General features: G+C 43.1%; 1 protein-coding gene across 1 annotated transcript; it reads right to left on the bottom strand.

The window, feature by feature from the left end:
• Positions 1-1,408: 1,408 nt before the first annotated feature.
• On the bottom strand, positions 1,409-19,287 carry LOC134864562 (metal transporter CNNM1-like). Its single transcript, XM_063883633.1, is given in 13 exon segments — positions 1,409-5,179; positions 5,891-5,995; positions 6,566-6,670; positions 7,192-7,426; positions 7,428-7,499; positions 8,244-8,392; positions 9,173-9,263; positions 9,347-9,516; positions 9,922-10,062; positions 10,193-10,336; positions 17,115-17,526; positions 17,693-18,127; positions 18,891-19,287. Coding segments are annotated over 13 exon segments (2,517 nt in total). The 5' UTR covers positions 19,269-19,287; the 3' UTR covers positions 1,409-5,099.
• Between the last annotated feature and the right edge of the window lie 649 nt (positions 19,288-19,936).

Raw genomic sequence — 19,936 nt, 5'->3', positions numbered from 1 at the left:
CTTAAGAACAAATGGCACTTCAGAGCTGATCTAGCAGAGAGAATTTGCAGGTATCAATATGCATATGTTCTATATTTTATTCGAAATTGAGATAAAGACAGTAAATGTTAGGGATATTTATTTATGTATTGCTTTTTAAACCCCATCCTGTATCGGGTCAATAAGACTTCGAACAGTACCAATGGATCAAAAAACTGGGAAACTAATACAAGAAATGCATCCTGACTTTGTAAGATATATTAGATAATATAAATACAATATGCTATCCTTTATTGCAGCTGACCCACCAAAATAAAATGTTAAAAACAATAAAGCAGGTTACTCCGGACAGGAACTGTAATTGTATTGATTCTTCTGACTTGCTTTTCATGAAATAGGTCAATAACACCTTCTATATGAGTCAGACCTGAGACCTCATACCTCTATTAACTCCCCCTTTTTCTCAAATCCCAATTCAATTAATAGCAAAATTGTGTTTAAATATTAAAAAAATATGAATATTTTTCAAAGAAATACACCCAAACGTTTCTCCTTCTAAGATATATATTACAAGGGAATATTATTCAGTCCTTCTGAGAACTTTAAAACCCTCAATGAATCAAATCCTGCTCTGTGGCGCAGGTGACCCCGCCAAAATAACATGTCAAAGCAATGCAGCAGGTCACTTCAGACTGCAACTGTGAAATATATTGATTATTCTGACTGGCTTTTCAAGTCAGACCTGAGACTTCAGACCTCTAGCTGCTTTCTCCCATCCTCCCCCTGCATCCTCCCCTCTCCCCCACCCTCCTCCCCCTCTGTGCTGCATTGCCACAAATCTGATCCTGCACACTCAGTGAGACGGAGCCACGCCCGACCCTTTAACGCCGTGCAGACAAAAATAAAGTCCAGAGCGCCGCAGCTTCAGGGACACGGTCAGGACACGGTGCACATACAGAGAGAGAAGTGAAGCATCCTGGGTAGCAAGACATCAGTGCATTTAGTAATCCAGCTGCAACCAGAAAACCTTCAATCTGTTTTATTTACAATACATTTCCTGAGACAAAGTGCCTGATATTATTTTTGTATTTTACCAGTGAGGACAGTTATTAGACACAAACCATCATCTCTCAGGGATCAGTGTAGAAAAATGTCTTTCCAAATATACATTTAAAGCACGAGGCCTTGAATCCACAAAACCAAAACGTGTCTGCTGCTGTTTTCCGTCTCCATGCTGTAGGAATTTCAAAGGAGCATACTTTTAATAACAGCCACTATAATATCAAAAAATAATCTATAATGCAGTATCTTCAGCTTAATCTTCCAAACATGTCCTTTCTAAATTCATTCATTGGGATACAATAGACACACACTTAAGTCTGAATTAATCTTGATCTCAGTTTTTCCTTTTTTTGTACAGAATTAATAAGTACATTTAAGCCACAAAGGAGATTTTCACAGCTGTCAAGCATCAAATTAGGCCATGACCGAGAGGGAAAATTCACAGTACTTGGACCCTTAATTTGAAATGATTTAATATAATCCATTTATGATTTCAACATTTTAAACACGTGCTATTCCTACTGTAAAATGTTGTACATTTCCTTCGTGAAAATGTCTTGTCTGAGGCCGATTTAGTCTAACCAAATCAGGTGCAAGCGTTCCCAAAGCACTTCCATTATTAGAAACGCGCTGCAGCTTCAGAAACAATGCAAATATAAACCCACAAACGTGCCAAAGCACATGCAAATTAACAAACAGATTCACATATTAAGCAGAACGTGTACAGTGTTCACAAAAAGCGGCATTGGCGAAACACTATGCAGATCTGCTGGAAGCTAGCTAGCTAACGTCGCTAACCTAGTCATCTCAAATATATTGATCAACCCTTACAGTACAGCACTTTGAATCGCCTTGTGTTTAAAGGTGCTACATAAACAAACTTTCCTTCCTGCTTTACAGTTATGAAACTTGAATCATTTGCCAACAGAGACACCTTTATAATCCCGAATGTCACCAGCTGTGTGCGCCACTTTTTACTGTCCCCTGGTTTCCGTTGTGTTTTGGGCCTCTTGAAGCGCTTTTAGCGTGTGTTCCGACAAGTTGTTAAAGAGGTTTCTGCATTTGCATGGCACATTTGAGTTTTTGCTTTGCATCGTGTTACGTGCGGTCTGCAGAGCCGTGAAATGTGGCTCAGTTGAGGGGGCTTTCCAGTCGTGAACGTGTGTTATTGTTTGAAGACTGCATATTATTGTAGTAGTAGGGGTTTCGTTTGTGTCTAATTTATTAAACAAGTCCATTTGGGTCATTTTGCAAATCAGTGTCCTTGTTCTTGTTTTCCCCTGCATCATTAGGGAACGTCGTTGTGGAAACTGCAGCCTGTTTCACAATAGAAGTGTGTTGGGCCTCTGTAGCTTGGCACCTGTGAGGCACCGTATACTGAAGTCCGAAGAAGAAACGATAAGACTTTCAGGTGGATCCGAAATCATTGGGCGCAAAAACAAAATACAAAACAGTATAGTAAGTGTACACTCTTTAATATGCAGTAATAAGCTGGTGTGTGTTTGGGACTCTCTACAGACTCTCTCATTGTTTTCCCCTCTCAATCTGCACAGCTCCTCACATATAATAAGATTGCATTAAGTGGTTTCAGTATTGCAGTTATACCAAACGTGTGCAGCAATAATAGAAGTGGAGTCAAGTTTAGTATAAAAATCATTCAACCCCAATTTAAAGCGCTACCGTCTTCTATTGTTAGCATTAAATCATGCTGCAAAAACGTCGCTGTTAAGGCTTGTGTTGCATTGAAGAGTAAAATATGTATAAATAACCCCTTAAATGCACATTCAGATTCATGCAGCAGGAGGGCAAAGGGAATGAATATTAATAATTCTGGATACATCTTAATAATAGACTTTTCTTTCACTTTCTTTCCCTTTTGTTTCAAACGTGGCGATAAAATAGCTCAAATCAAACTGAAACAAGCAGTAAAAATGGGACATTTCTGAATAAAAACATGATTATGACAGGGTTGTAACCTAGTTTCTACATTATGAACATATGTGGTGGTGAATTATCAAGCAACTGAAGGTGTAAAGTACAAATGAGGGTACAAAAGAGGGGTTATGCATGTCCAGTTTTAGATAATATGGAAGATGCTGGCTTCATAACCCCAATAACACAAAGGCTATAAAACAATCACTTCCTCTGTGGTGGTGAGAAGTCTCCATAGCCAGAAGATGCCTTTCATTTCACCTCTGATAATAAATAAAACCCCAGACAGATCAGTCATTATTAATATGGATCTACAGGGCTTAGCTGGGGGAAATTATTTAAAGCGGTTCAGTGGCTGCACATCGTGTGACGAATAACACTGAAATTAAATAAAAGGCTGACCCAAGATTTAAAGAGGAATCTGTATGCAGACCGGCAGCTTTAATCTGTCTTCTGTCTGCGACACAGTCTGATGGCCCTCTAAGGTCCAGAGAGAGAGAGAGAGAGAGAAATCCTTTTTTACGAGGGGAATGACATCGATATCTTCAAAAGAGAGGCTGAGATATTGGTAAAAATGGCTGACTGGTTTCTGGATAAGTGAAGGTGTTATAGGTACGACTTTCTCCAGAAAAAATAAGCAAAAACTGAAGCAAGAGAAACCAACAAACAAACAAACAAGTAAACACATCTAGCCTAGTCATTGCTAAATAACAATGTGGACAATCAGTTGGTTACTTCAGATTACAGAGTGGTGCAGGAATGAGTCCTAAAACCAAAGATGAGTTTTGTCTAAATGAGACGATTAAATGTCATCACGCCCAACATTAGCCGCCTTTAGCTTAGCGGTGGTGACGTTAGGTCATGTGACCGTGCTGTAGTTCCTTTATAGCCCAACATTAGCCGCCTTTAGCTTAGCGGTGGTGACGTTAGGTCATGTGACCGTGCTGTAGTTCCTTTATAACCCAACATTAGCCGCCTTTAGCTTAGCGGTGGTGACGTTAGGTCATGTGACCGTGCTGTAGTTCCTTTATAGCCCAACATTAGCCGCCTTTAGCTTAGCGGTGGTGACGTTAGGTCATGTGACCGTGCTGTAGTTCCTTTATAGCCCAACATTAGCCGCCTTTAGCTTAGCGGTGGTGACGGGAAGTCATGTGACCGTGCTGTAGTTCCTTTATAGCCCAACATTAACCGCCTTTAGCTTAGCGGTGGTGACGTGAAGTCATGTGACCGTGCTGTAGTTCCTTTATAGCCCAACATTAGCCGCCTTTAGCTTAGCGGTGATGACCTGAAGTCATGTGACTGTGCTGTAGTTCCTTTATAGCCCAACATTAGCCGCCTTTAGCTTAGCGGTGGTGACGTGAAGTCATGTGACCGTGCCGTAGTTCCTTTATAGCTTAACGTTAGCTTTTTCCTTCAAAAATGATGAAGTGGTTTGATTTGTTGAGATTATCCGGCTAAAGTATCATAAGTGTTTGTTTGAGATTTTGAGATTAGAATGTTTGACCAAGATTACTTTCCCAAATCCCATTGGCTTTTTGTCGAGGGAACCAGGGAGATGCTATCTTCCGGGTCAACCTACAAAAATACATCATCAGTGCACCACTCGAGCAGATAAACAAGCATTAATCAAGCAACCCTTCAAATCAAAAGCATGAACACAACACAGTTTACTTCTGCTGAGCTATGAGAAGCAGAATGTACAAAAACAGCAACATCTTTGGTGTCTTTCATCCGTTTCCTGTGTACAGTTATTCCCTTTAGCTTCATTAGAGAGGTGATTGCATGAGGAGCGTATATTGTGTATAAAAACTATTATCTTTCTACAAACATTTTACATTCAAAGTCATTCCTTTATATACAAGCACGAAAAACCTGTGAAGAAGCTTCGGTCCGATGCATATTGCCAAAGATGCAACCCCCGTCTGCTTTGATTAAAAAGGTTTCTTCCATCAGTTCAGTACATTCCTGGTGATGGACCACTTTATCTCCTACAGCAGGTGGGGTGTGGGGGGTGTGTTTGTTTTCAGATAAAACTCTGATAGCTGTAGTTTACCAACCACATCGTCTTTACAAACGTCTTAAAGTACCACCATAGGACGGTGGAGTTCACACTCACACACTCTCTGCTAGGTTTTCACCAGCGGCTGTTCTGAAATGTCCTCTGGTGTCTTTTCTCCTTCCCGGGACTTTTTCCGCTTCCTGTGGCCTGAAATACACAAGTCAGATAAAAAAATGTAAAAAATAAAATAATAAATAAAAAGGGAAATGTTTACGAGAAATACAAACGCACAAAAAAAAGCTAAATTTGACAAATAATATAAAAAAAAATTGAATTTTATCCACCAATTAATTTAATAACTGATTAATTATTTTTGAATTAATTTAGCCATTAATTAATTTTTGATTGATGTGTTTATTATTTAATTAAATTATTCTATTATTATTATTATTATTATTATTATTATTATTTTGAATATGTTTATTTGATCAGCGTACATTAATAGACATTTTTTAAATGCACCAGAGTGTGCTAAGAGTTTTTTTTTACATCTGTAGTCTCTCTAAAGATGTAAAGAGGTTAAAGTGTAAGGTTTAGAGCAGTGTTTTCTTTTTAATTACGAGGAACGTGCAGCGTGATAAGTTATATAAACTATTACTTTCCATCTATGGAGCCAAAAAGTGGAAGAAAGAAGAAGAAACTTCATGAGAATACTAAGCAGGCGAGAGCAGACACTAATGTATGTTTAATCAGGAGGGGGAGCTGACATTGTGGGGCATAGAAAAGGTTGTGAATAGGTATGTGTGTGTGTGTGTGTGTGTGTGTGTGTGTGTGTGTGTGTGTGTGTGTGTGTGTGTGTGTGTGTGTGTGTGTGTGTGTGTGTGTGTGTGTGTGTGTGTGTGTGTGTGTGTCACTCACTGAGTTTGAGCAGGAGTTTCTTGCCCAGTGTGTCCTCTGAGCTGCTCAGAGACAGGCTGCTGATGAAAGGAGACGTGTCCGTTTCTATGGCTACACAGGCCATGTCTGTGGGGAGGGAGGGAGGGGTGGGAGACAGAGAGAGAGAGAGAGAGAGAGAGAGAGAGAGAGAGAGAGAGAGAGAGAGAGAGAGTTGAATGTCAAGAAAGACACCTTTTATAAAATGGGGTCTTTGAAACATGTAACTATTTACTGCTACGGATAATATTCATATAAAGACTCCCTTAAACATATCAGGTTGTTTGGGATTCAGTCTGTTGAAATGACCTTGAGCAAAATGCTTGACCCCTAATTGCTCCTCTAGGTATGCAAGTTGCTGGAAGAGACCCTATAATAGTCTGTTTCAGGTTCATATCAGCATGTAGTGTCTCTCCTGGGACATGTCTCCATGCTTTAATGCTCAAAAAGCTCTTTAGCCTGTACTGCAGCACCTCTCTTCACCCTCTGTCTGAAACCAGAGCCCAGTCTGTTCTGATTGGTTAGCTGGCCAGTCTGTTCTGATTGTTCAACCGCTTAGACAATGTGTTGGAGTGCTAGCCAATAGGAGCACCAGTGTTACATAGTGAGCCGAATCTCTGTAACACACTATGGGAAAGGGAAATTCAATGTAATATGTACCCTCGTGTGCGTCCGTCTCCGTTCTGTCTTCTCGGATGTACGGGATCTCGTCCATCCTGAGGAACACTGAATCACTGGGACTCTTCTGACCGTCTGACTTGCTTCCTGCAACAGAAACACGCACACGCGCACACACGCGCACACACACACACACACCAAAATATGTGTCAGGACTTTGAAGTTAAAAAGTGTTTCTCAAAGTCTCCCATCCGAGGATCTTAAGAGACTTTGACCTGGTCATAAATCCTTTAAAGCCAAGAGAAAATGATAACTAAAGAAAACTGTTTCCTTTTGTAAACTAATAACTTTCCAGCTGCTCACAAATGTAGTTATTTTGGTTTTGAAACAATCCTTACTATAATCAGTGTCCAAACACACACAGTGTCTCTCCACACGGAGCCTGATTTGAACCACTTTGAACAAAGTAATTAGGCTTCAGTGTTTTTATGTTTATGTTCTCCCTCAGCGGTGCATTCAAGTCCAGATTAAAGTCTGCAGTAAAAGGAAAGCAGAGAGTCCCTGCTGCAATGCATTAGCAAATGTAAACATGTTTGCAAAGTAGCACATGTGAAATACCAGCTTTACACGTATCTTTTGGAAACTGTCTCCGAGGCGAGGTAACTCACGGACGATGCGGTTCTTCTCGTTCAGCAGCGAGGTGCTCTGCGTGACGCTGGACTGCTGTCCTCTGGCTCTCGCTGAGCTGGGTCTGCAGTGCTCCCTGGGCGGGGGCATGAGGGTGGTGGAGGTGGTGGTGGTGGTGGTGCTGCTGCTGTGCTCCGGAGGCATCAGTGAGGCTCCGTGCTGCCCCCCCGCTGGGTGATCTGGGGTCGGGGAGATGTCTCCTGCCAGGCAGGCGTCAGGCATCCGGAGTCTGAGGGGAGCTGTCCATGCGGGAGGCCGTGACGGCGTTATGGTAGTGGCTCCGGGTTATCTGACACGCAGGAGCAAAGGATTCTGGGTATTAGTGAGGATGTCATGGTGAAAGTATCCCAAGAACATTGCTGTATGACATTGATTGTTATTGTACGGCTTAGTTGGATACTCGATTTTGGTTGAGTGAACAGACCCGTACAGTTACAGAAGACATGGATCAGAGCTGCCCTCATTGATGGAACAGCAGGAGAAATAAAACCATTTTCAGTTGATATTGAAACTCCCGGGGTCACGTCGTTTGTTTATTTAGTATGTGGCCACTTCACGTCGGGCTGTTTTCAATAATGACCCCCTCATTATCCCTGACTTCACTTTTTACATATTTCATGTTTTTATATAGAGTGCTGCAGGAATGATTCCACCCCAGAAATTAGTCAACACCTGGAAGTCAATGCTTCTCGCCATCGTACCCAACATTAGCCAGCTTTAGATTACACGTTAGCTTTTAACTTCAAAAGTCCCAAAGCGGTGTCAATATGTGGAGATTATCCTGCTGAACAAAACGTGCAAGTATCAGAAAAGTGTGTTTGCCACAGAGATTATTTTCAGCAATAATCCTAATCCAATGGAAAGATCCCATTGATTTTTGATGATGGAGACCTTGCAAATGCTAAATTGTAGCTGGTCCTAAAAGAAATACATCATCGCTGCACCACTCTATTATTGAAAGCTAATGTGGTTGCATGATTTTTCTCAGGGTTGTGTCTGTGGATTAAATGTTTCCCTGATGAGGTGCAGTTACCTTGATGACCTGCAGGGGGGTGAGCTGTCTGACGGAATAGTCCGGCAGGTAGACGCTCCCCCCGCCGCCGTTCAGTTGGCTCGAGCTGCCTCCGTGCAGCATGGACTCGGAGCGGTCCAAACCACTGCTGCGGGAGGGGGATCTGTGCACTGCATGGGGTGGGAGGAGGAGAGAGAGGGAGACCTTTGAATATTTCAGTCAGCTCTTCGTCCAATCAGGAGGAGATGCTGCCAAAAAGAACTCCCTCCACTTGATGAATGATGCTTCTATTTCCTGGCAGAGGAAGGACTTCACATATTTCAGAGTCGTTTAAATGCCACGTCTGCAGGTTTTCGGAGAGTTCGCTGATCAGGGTTTTTTACTCTTGCTCTCTCTTCTACAAAACAAACCCCGTGTTCAGCCAACAGAGCAGCAGTGAGAGTCTCAGTATTGTTTTTTTAAAGATCATTTTACTTTTTGCAACCAGTTCACATCCCTGGTAAATGAATCGGGTTGTGCTCAGACTTGTAGGTATTTGTGTTTTTTACTTCTATACTTTTTGGGACATTCAGTCACTTAAGGAGCTAAATGAAGATTACATTTTAATGATAAGTGTCCCCCTTTTTTAACAATTTTCATCTTTCTGAATTTAAATCATTTTAATTAATTTATTCACAATTTTTTTAGCTTTATTTTTTTGTGGGTTTGAAACTTGTACTTTAATTAGTGTCTCTAAACCTTTATAATGCAGAAGGTGTGGCTGGTTCTTCTTTTTCTACTTTGTTTTTTGTATTATTATTATGTTTCTAATATAAACTGATTGTTAAACAGACATCGTTTTCTACTCTGTTGCTAGTTTTGTTTGGCATGTCATGGTGAGGAAGAAGGATTTGTAAAGCTTTCAGGGAACAGTTCATAGTCCAGAGTGTCTCAGTGTGTGTGAACTCTACCTGTTGGCATGATGGAAGGAACCCCAAAGTAAGAGAAAGCTCCGTTCTCAAACTTCAGCGCCTCCTTACCGAACTCCACCTCCACTCGACCCTGAACACACACACAGAAACAACATGAGGTTAATCTGCAACAACAAGAGCCACATGTTTGTACTGCAGAATGAAAGCCGGTACCTGCAGCACGAGGATGAAGTGATCCACCGGCTTGTTGCGATGGAACAGGAAGTGCTGCGGCGCTCGTTTGTTCTTCTCGTCGAACTTGAGTTCCTGAACGACGCTCGGGTGTTTGATCAGCCTCAGCAGGATCTTCTCTGAGATGTGAGCGGGTTTGAAGGGCTCCACCTCTGGGGGAGGGAAGAGAGGAGAGATAGTTAGGATTTCAAATGCATAGAATTAATATATAAATATTTGAACAAGATTGAACTTCTTCAAATTTAACTCCCGAATGATTGTAATAATACTTTTGATTGGCTCGTGTGTTTGTCTGATCATGTGAATTTGGTGTTTTTTTATCCAACTCGAGCTTTAAAACGTACTCTAATCTGCAATAAACCTTAACCCAGTTCTTATTTCTAAACCCAAAGCCATCATTTTTATCCTTTAAAGAACAACGACTATGAGATTTAAGAAACCCCTCAATTAAAATGTCTCTCTATGAGGATGCAGGTTATCGCCGACACAGAGCAGCGATCTGATTGGCTGTTACATGTGGACAGGAAGCACTGAGCAGCGATCTGATTGGCTGTTACCTGTGGACAGGAAGCGGTGCGTGGCCATGAGCAGCTGAGGAGAGATGTTCACTTTCATCTCGTTCTCCGACAGCTTGAAGATGGAGAAGTCCTGCTGCTTCCTCTCGTGGTGAGAAACACGCCGCTTCGTACGGTTATCGGCTGACAGAACACACACACACACACACACACACACACACACACACACACACACACACACACACACACACAGGATTTAAAATGCATATACTAACTCCAATTGCGTTGTGTGTCTGTGTGCGAGCGTACATACTGTAGAGGTCCGTCTCGTCCAGGATCTCTGACTTGATGATCTCCTCGATGACGTCCTCCAGCGTGACGATGCCCATCACCTCGTAGAAAGGGTCGCCCTCCCCCTCGTTGTTGACCCGCTGCACGATGGCCAGGTGGGACTTCCCTGGAGGTAAAGGTTAAATGAGTATTTTAACCAGGATAAGTGAATACAAATACTAGAGGCTTGGACAGAGACAAGTGCCAGTAACATGTCCTTAAGAGTCTAGGAGGAAAATAGTGACAAGGGTGGTCCAACGAGTATTAGAGTGTGTGACCTTTTTTTTGGCTGGGCAGTGTAGTTCATTCTAACTTATTCTGTACATTTTTTAAAAATAGATCTTTATATGTCTAATATCTATAGAGTATATTAACTGTTTATGTTTATTTACATTGTATTTGTGCACTGCATTGCTTACATGCTGCTCTGTTTCCCAATTTAGGATCAATAAAGTTTATTGAAACTGATTTTATCGAATGAAAAGTTGCGGACAAGCTGCAAAGAAAAGGATTTCATTTTTGAGAAATTATAAAAGAAATGAATTATTTGATTTGTTGAAGTGAGATCTTTTTCTCGCGTTTCAGCTGAGGTAATGAATTGGTTTATTAATCACTTAATCATCTTAGAAAGAGTTAGAGCCTCTCCTGATGATGTCATGAGATGAGACGGAAACCAGGAAGCAGTTACTCTAGCTGCATATTGTCCAATAAATAAGGTTTTATATTTATATTTGGATTAGATTTGAGGAATGCAGCTCTTCTTCATGTGTGTATGACTCACACTGAGCTCAGTAAGTGAAACAGCAGCTGAATAGAGTGTGTAGCAGCAGGGAGGAGGATTCCATACAAAACACACACTCACACACACCGTCTCTGCATGCAGGAACACACTCCAGAGCCTGCAGAGTGTTTACCTCCAGGATGATGAGTGTGTGTTTCCAGAGATAAAATCTCAGGGGCGTTCCCGGAGATAAACGGACTCGTTAATAACCCGCTGCTGCGTGATTCTGTCCTGAAGCCAACGCAGGCCAACGAGAGCCTGCACTGAGACAGCAGCGGCTCGGCGTGCGTCACTCCTCCACACAAATACACACACACACACACACACACACACACACACACACACACACACACACACACACACACACACACACACACACACACACACACACACACACACACACACACACAGTTCCCCTCCTTTTCTTTGTGTCCTTTAATGGCGCATTGTCCAGCAGTGGCTCAGTCAGTAGGGGCTTGGACTGGGAATCGTAGGGTTGCCGGTTCAAGTCCCCGAACAGACATGATATATGGAAGGTAGACTGCTACTTGGAGAGTGGTGCCCTGTGAGCAAGGCACCGGACACCTCCAATCCCCCCTCCCCATTGCTCCCCGGGCGCTGCACAATAGCTGCCCACTGCTCCCAGTACTAGGATGGGTTAAATGCAGAGGACCAATTTCACTGTGTGTGCTCTGCTGTGTGCATGTATGTGACAAATAAAGAGGGTTTCATCCTCCGATTCTATCTTCTACACACACACACACACACACACACACTTACATAACTTTATTCACACAGATATACGCAGGAAGATGCACACACAGGACACACAGTGATTCCTTGTTAGAAATTCTGGCTGCAAATCAACTTCCTCTCAGAGCTTCTGCACCGTCTGCCTGCCAAATACTACCTCTCACACACACACACACACACACACACACACACACACACACACACACACACACACACACACACACACACACACACACACACACACTGCAATGCACACACAGACTCCGGCAGAGCTGCATTCAGCTAAATAGGTCAGCCTTACATACAAAGTACTCCGAAAGCCGGAGAGGAGAGACATTTTGCAGCTGATGTCTCAGGTTTTCCTGTTTCTGCAGTATGAAACTTTACTGATTTGACCTCCTAACTATTCCTTAAACTCCCTCTAAGCAGCCTCAACGTGGTTTCAGATTTGAAGACTCAATGAGAATATCATACGCATAAGGAATTAAATCAAAACTGTGTATATTTACACCACTACGAATGGTTGCAGCATTTTTTAGGAGACTTTCCTGTTATGTAGCTTGTTGTGTTTTGTATCTTTAGACCTTTTTTTTTTAGACAAATCTGATTGAATGTGTTCATTTTTGTTTTGGAACAGGTCAAAAAAAGCGCTTACCCTCTCAATTATGGAGGTTTCCTGTTGTTTTCATCATATAATAATGAATGTCTTTGGGTTTTGGACTTACAAAACCAGAACATTTGAAAACTGGAGTGGACAAGATAAAACCAACAACAGATGTCAGGGAGACAAACTGTAAATAAAGCACCATGAATATTTTATACTTCCCTCCCATGAGATCTTAAAGTGACAGGAAGAGGGAGGCAATGATTCAGGGGGTTTGAACTGGTTCAATTGGATCCTCCCAGCTTCAATACAACAGCTCATTACTCTCTACGTTATTAGATTTCCTTCATTTAGCTTTGTTTTTATCTGAAGCGACTTACAATAAGTGCAATAAACCATAAAGATGTAGACTCAGAACAACACGAAAAGTGCAGGTTCATTCCCTACGAATTAGCCAAAGCATTGGTACATTAGTTTCAAATGCTCTGAACTCTTAAAGTGCTTTCTCTTTTCTGTTCTGTTGAATTTAATGGGCATGTTGCAGTGGATACAGGAGGGTTTTCTGTTTGCAAAAGTAGATATTAGACATTCTGCTGTCCTGATGTCAATAGCAAACAGGCGTGTCTTTGTTGACATGGGTCGAAATCTCCCCATCCTGAAGATATTTGTCTTCTCTTGACAACATCAGAGTACCATTACACTTAAGTTTTTACTCTGGTTCAGAACTCATTTGGCCACACAGAAACTCTTGATTTTGAAGCTACCGCTGCTCCTCTGGGGTGTTTTTGGCTCCTCGTTGAAAGACTAACTGTCTGGCAGAGAGCTGCAGGACCTGCTCCAGGATGTGTGAGTGTGTGTTGGTGTGTGTAATGTTCACCGTTCAGCTTCCTGTCTTTCCCTCCAGTCTTTCCCCTGGCAGAGAGAGGGCTCTCTGTAGCTCACAGCGGGAAAGGTGTTAGCTGGCCAGTTTTAATAGTGCCAGACACACGGCTTCACATCCAGGCCAAACAAAGAGTCCCTGTGGGGTATGCAGCGAAATCACTGCTTTAATCACTGCTGAGGCAGAGGTAGGATTTTACAGACTGTCTTTCTATCCTTGTGTCTTTTATTTTGCAGATAATGAGCTGTCTCCCTAAAAGCATGTTCATTAGTTCATTTGTTTTAGATATCTTGGTTCTTTGTTTACCTCCTGAACGTGATAGGCTAAAGGGCAGGACATCTCTAAGCGGTTGACCAATGAAAACAGAGCCGGCAAGCCGATCAATCAGAGAAGACTGCGCTCTGGTTTCAGACAGAGGGTGAAAAGAGGTGCTGCAGCACAGGCAGTATGAGAAACATAAAGAGCTTTCTGAACATTAAAGCATGGAGACATGTCCCAGTAGAGACACTACATACTGATATACACCTGAACATCAGCAGGAGAGGACTCTTTAAAGTAGAGACACTACATACTGATATACACCTGAACATCAGCAGGAGAGGACTCTTTAAAGTAGAGACACTACATACTGATATACACCTGAACATCAGCAGGAGAGGACTCTTTAAAGTAGAGACACTACATACTGATATACACCTGAACATCAGCAGGAGAGGACTCTTTAAAGTAGAGACACTACATACTGATATACACCTGAACATCAGCAGGAGAGGACTCTTTAAAGTAGAGACACTACATACTGATATACACCTGAACATCAGCAGGAGAGGACTCTTTAAAGTAGAGACTCTACATACTGATATACACCTGAACATCAGCAGGAGAGGACTCTTTAAAGTAGAGACACTACATACTGATATACACCTGAACATCAGCAGGAGAGGACTCTTTAAAGTAGAGACACTACATACTGATATACACCTGAACATCAGCAGGAGAGGACTCTTTAAAGTAGAGACACTACATACTGATATACACCTGAACATCAGCAGGAGAGGACTCTTTAAAGTAGAGACGCTACATACTGATATACACCTGAACATCAGCAGGAGAGGACTCTTTAAAGTAGAGACGCTACATACTGATATACACCTGAACACCAGCAGGAGAGGACTCTTTAAAGTAGAGACTCTACATACTGATATACACCTGAACATCAGCAGGAGAGGACTCTTTAAAGTAGAGACTCTACATACTGATATACACCTGAACATCAGCAGGAGAGGACTCTTTAAAGTAGAGACTCTACATACTGATATACACCTGAACATCAGCAGGAGAGGACTCTTTAAAGTAGAGACTCTACATACTGATATACACCTGAACATCAGCAGGAGAGGACTCTTTAAAGTAGAGACACTACATACTGATATACACCTGAACATCAGCAGGAGAGGACTCTTTAAAGTAGAGACACTACATACTGATATACACCTGAACATCAGCAGGAGAGGACTCTTTAAAGTAGAGACTCTACATACTGATATACACCTGAACATCAGCAGGAGAGGACTCTTTAAAGTAGAGACACTACATACTGATATACACCTGAACATCAGCAGGAGAGGACTCTTTAAAGTAGAGACACTACATACTGATATACACCTGAACATCAGCAGGAGAGGACTCTTTAAAGTAGAGACACTACATACTGATATACACCTGAACATCAGCAGGAGAGGACTCTTTAAAGTAGGTTCCTTTGAATCACTAAACTGTGCTCTAGTAGGGCGAAATAATGCTGTAAGATGTATAATGACTTAGTTAGGACTCTTAAGACAAAACACTTGGACTGAACTTTGTTAGACTGAAGTAAAATGCACTTGGACTTGCAAAACAATAACTTTGTCCCACATCAGCTCTTCAGAGACTTTAAATAAGTGTATTATACACAAAATAACAGTGAGTGAGCTAACCAGCTGACATTTACAGAATCAAAGAGTGAATCAGTTCCCTTAAAGGTGTCAATCTGCACAAACATGCCACTAACGGCCCTTAAAACAACACAATATAACTGTCTGGGTGTGTAGGGGAATACGTAGAACAAATACAAACTAAAGGGGTGCAGTTACATTTTTTAATACGCAGCTATGGTTTTATCCCAGAGCTCTGCTGCTGCAGGAGTCCCATCGAAGTGAACGAGGGAACCTGCATTTTTTCTGCCGCAGTGCTTTAAAGTGTTATTACAGGAGGGACGGAGGGAGAGAGAGCAATAAAACAGAGAGAAAGAGAAGCACACATGTTGTTTATAATCCTCTGGGGTGTGCAGATTATCTCCTCAAAATCCCTCTGTGCAGGAACACAGAAATCATGCTCATCCTAAAACTCTGATCGCCTCTGCCTCCACACAACATGCACCATAACACACACCTACACACACATAGAGAGGAAAGTGAGAGGGATGACTGACTACACTGTGCACATTTTGACTGTGCATCTTTTTTATTGTAAATCCAAAGACATTTCAAGGTCAAAACTGCTCAATCCTTAAACGAGGCATGTGTTGAAAATATGACAATTGTATGAGATTGACAGTCAGAGGTTGAATAACATTACATTTTCTGCAGAATATAATGTATTTTCTTCCGTAAACAGGCTAACAATACATGCTCAGTGTCCAAACTGAAGACTTAAATCCGTTAAATCATCGATTAATCATTCCTTTTCCTGCAAAACTGTCAGAAACCATGTTTTTCATGTGAAAATATGAGCAGTTTCCTGTCTCCTGTACACAGAGGCAGCCTTGGTCAAGGTGTCCTTCTGTGTTTACCTCCATCTCTTCCTGTCCTCACCTCAAAGCCAGCAGAAAAAAACAACACAGAAGCGCTGACTCTGCAGGGTTTCTGAGCACGCAGAAGGCAGGGACCAGCACAGATGCTTCTGATTGGCTGCTGAGCACCCCACCCATTCTATACTCTGCAATAAACAGTGCAAACTCTGCAGCAGCAGCTCTGCAAAACTGGGCTTTCACAGGGGAGAGCGGTGCAGACTTTAAGCTCAGAGACACATTCACTATACTGTGAATCCTTAAAGGAGCAGATAGATGTTAAATGTCATGGCTAAAGGGCTTCTGTCTGTCTGCATTTTTACACTGAGTCAAGGGACTTAAAGCAGGACCTTTTAGGTCATATCCTCCTACTACTGTACATATCTACTCAAATATAATGGATTTTGTTCTGTAAACAGTGTCAGCCTCAGTGTTTCTCAGCAGTCTGTTATCTACATGTCCTTGCTGTTAATTGACAGCCTAACACCTCCGTTATCTGTCTGTCTTACTTTATTTAAAGGCAATAGATCCACGCTTAAAGTCAGGAAATGCTGTTTTCAGACTTTGAAATGTGCAGATTTCTGGTTTGGTTTCTCAGTTTTTATTTCATTTACATTTGTGGCCATTACAGCCTCTCAAATTTGGAGGTTTTATCAACCAATTAAAGTGCTTGCTTATAATGACCTCACGCATGATCTTGATTTTTTAAGATACAGATCATGCAGACAGATATCGGAGGTGATGATTACAGATCGCTAAGAAACAAAGATAAAAGATGAAGACGGGATCAGAGGGATCAGGATGAACAGGAAGCTGCCTCCCCTGCTCTACTCGGCACATTTCTGTTGAATTTAGTAACCATAGTAACGAAAACCCATGAGATGATACACGGCAACATGAGTGTGAGAGGACAAAGTATCCCATAATGTTTGTAAATACTCCTAACATATTATTACCATGACGACATCTCACCTCAATTTATATACACACACACACACACACACACACACACACACACACACACACACACACACACACACACACACACCCTGCTGCTCACCTTTCTTGAACTCCTCCAGCATGGCGTCCAGCTTGGTGTCGTTGAACACGCAGTGGAGCGGGTGTTTGTAGAACTGGGTGATGGTCTTCAGCGGGGTGCAGTCGTCTGGGTCCACGAAGGCCAGGTCCTTCACGAACAGGATGTCCACAATGTTGGAGCGCTCGTTCTCGTACACCGGGATCCTCGTGTAGCCACTCTGCATCATATCCGACATGGTGTTGAAGTCCAGCACGACGTCCGAGGAGAGCATGAAGCAGTCGCTGAGCGGCGTCAGAACGTCCTCCACGGTTTTGGTGCGTAGCTCCAGCGCGCCCTGGATGATGTTCAGCTCCTCCTTCACCAGGTCGTGATACGGGTCGGAAACACGCAGCATCTCCAGGAGTTTCTCCCGGGTGTAGAAGTTAGAGATCTCCTGATGGAGGACAGATACAAGCAGAGGATGTTAGAGACCCAAGTTTAAAAAATACAGGCAAAGAAATTAAGGAACATTCGCTCAGTTCTGCTGACAAAGATGTACTTCCTGTCCCTCTTTTTGTTTGGTTTTATTTGTGAAGAGTTTTTTCTGCATGTGCACGGACCTGGTTGAGGATGAGGTCCAGGAGCTTGCTGATGGGGTAGGAGATGGGGAAGGAGAGCACCATGAGGAGGCGCGTCACCCAGATGGTTTTGGAGGCGATGGCGAGGCCGTGTCGCGACGCCACCGAGTGCGGAAGAATCTCACCGATGAAGAAGATCCCGAAGGCGCAGATGACCGTGGAGAGCCAGGTCATGCCCAGGATCTGGCACATCCACACGGCCAGGGAGGCGTTGATGATGGCGGTGCCGAGCAGCAAGGTGCACAGGACGTAGTTCCCGTGCCGGCGCACCGACTCGATTTTTCGCGCGTAGTTCTGCTCCTTGTCTGTGCCGCTGTTCTGCAGAACCTGCAGCTCCACCGGGTCCAGAGCCAGCAGGCTGAGGTTCAGTCCGCTGAACAGAGCGGAGAGACCCAGCAGCAGAACCGAGACCAGAACCTGAAGGAATAACAATAATGCAATGATAATAAGCTCTATCACACGTTCAGCATTTATCACACACCAGGTGCAGCTCAAAGGGCTTTCACAGCAAGGCAGACATCACAAACTAAAACAAGGAATCCAGATGTTAAAACGAGTTTTGCACACATACAGCACAACCACATAATATAAGTGCTTTGAGGATAATGTGTGTGTTTTATGAAGTTTCGTGTCTGGATTTTGATTCATAATTACAGCTGCTGACCATCTGGATTATTGTAAAAGCCTTTGATGAATGACCTTTGAGTCACTGCGCACATGTGATGGGAAACCTGAGATAATAAGATAATTTATGTCATGGATTAACCACCACTGCAACACAGAGCATCAGAGGAAATGAGTCAAAACGTGTATTTATATTTGATTCATTATCTTATTAAATATTCATAGTTTTCCCCAACTTGTTTAGGCTTGTGACCCCCTTAAATCAGCTGACAGAAAGTGAAGCTCCAACAAGAAACACCTAATATTAGAAGTAAAATAATAGTTTGAATAAAAATAACTTTTTTACTATTTTAGTTTTTAGCGTCTCTTATGAAATGTATTATTTTCCAATGTGGCTGCAATTTAATACTAATGTACAACTGAGACTGCACCTCAATTGACCTCACACACACACACACACACACACACACACACACACACACACACACACACACACACACACACACACACACACACACACACACACACACACACACACACACACACACACACACACCTGCAGCCACAGCTCCGGGACCGCAGATCTCTCCACCACGGACACCCAGAAGTCTCTGGTCCGGTAATGTTCCCACTTGGATCCGTCGAACGCGCACATGGAGTAGTACTTGATCTTCTCTCCTCTGCGCAGGTCCTTCGCCAGCAGCTCCACCAGCACCGAGTTCTGACTGGACGCGGACTTGAAAGACCCCAAAACCTCTATGTCGGACGTCCTGGAGTTTTTATCCATGCACATGTTCCTCTTCGGGTGGACCTGCCCCTCTCTGCCGGGACTCGGCTCCTCGATGAAGGCGATCCAGGGCGCGGCGTTGTTGGCTCGGGTGGCCGCGGTGCGGTTCAGCCTCTGCGGGGATGTGGAGTAATAAACCCGCAGCATGAAGCGGGTCCCCTCGGTGGCTTTCAGCACCCCGTCCGCCACGGACAGCTCCGCTCCGGTCTCCTCCGGACGGAATCCGAGGAGGCCGTGCACCGTGGAGCAGGAGGCGGACAGGAGGAGCAGCAGCAGTCGGGGGGGAGAGAGCAGAGACCGATGGGGAGAGAGCAGAGCCCCGCCGGGGAGCACCGCATCCTCCGCAGCCATGATGCGGTGTGAGAGGAGGAGGCTTCAGTCCATAGCGACTGGGTCACGTGGTGCTGCGTGGTTCCGGTCCATGTGGGAGGAGGAGTAGGAGGAGCAGGTCTCGGAAGGATGAAGATGTTCTGCCTCCACAGTGCCTGACGTAACTTTCCAAAAATAGCATGGAGCTCACTGCCATCAGACATGACTGTAGTCCACAGTCTATTCAAGATTTAAAGGCTTTACTCTAAAGCCACAGTTATGTAGCTCCTCCAACAATGCAACACAATATATATAAGACATACAACTAATTAAAAAAACAATAAAATAGTGCAGTAAGAAACTGAGTACAACAAGAGAGTACAAGATTGTTTTGCAAGACCAAGGTGCAAGTGATGCAGATTAAGTAAATGGTATAGGCAACATGTCAGAAAAATGTAATACAATAAGCCACACAAAATATATAGATATCTTTCCACTGTGTGTAT

This window comes from Eleginops maclovinus, chromosome 5 (genome assembly GCF_036324505.1).
Source record: "Eleginops maclovinus isolate JMC-PN-2008 ecotype Puerto Natales chromosome 5, JC_Emac_rtc_rv5, whole genome shotgun sequence".
NCBI lineage: Eukaryota > Metazoa > Chordata > Actinopteri > Perciformes > Eleginopidae > Eleginops > Eleginops maclovinus.
The sequence above is the reverse complement of the archived record's forward strand: the minus strand, read 5'-3'. Positions and strand labels throughout refer to the sequence as shown.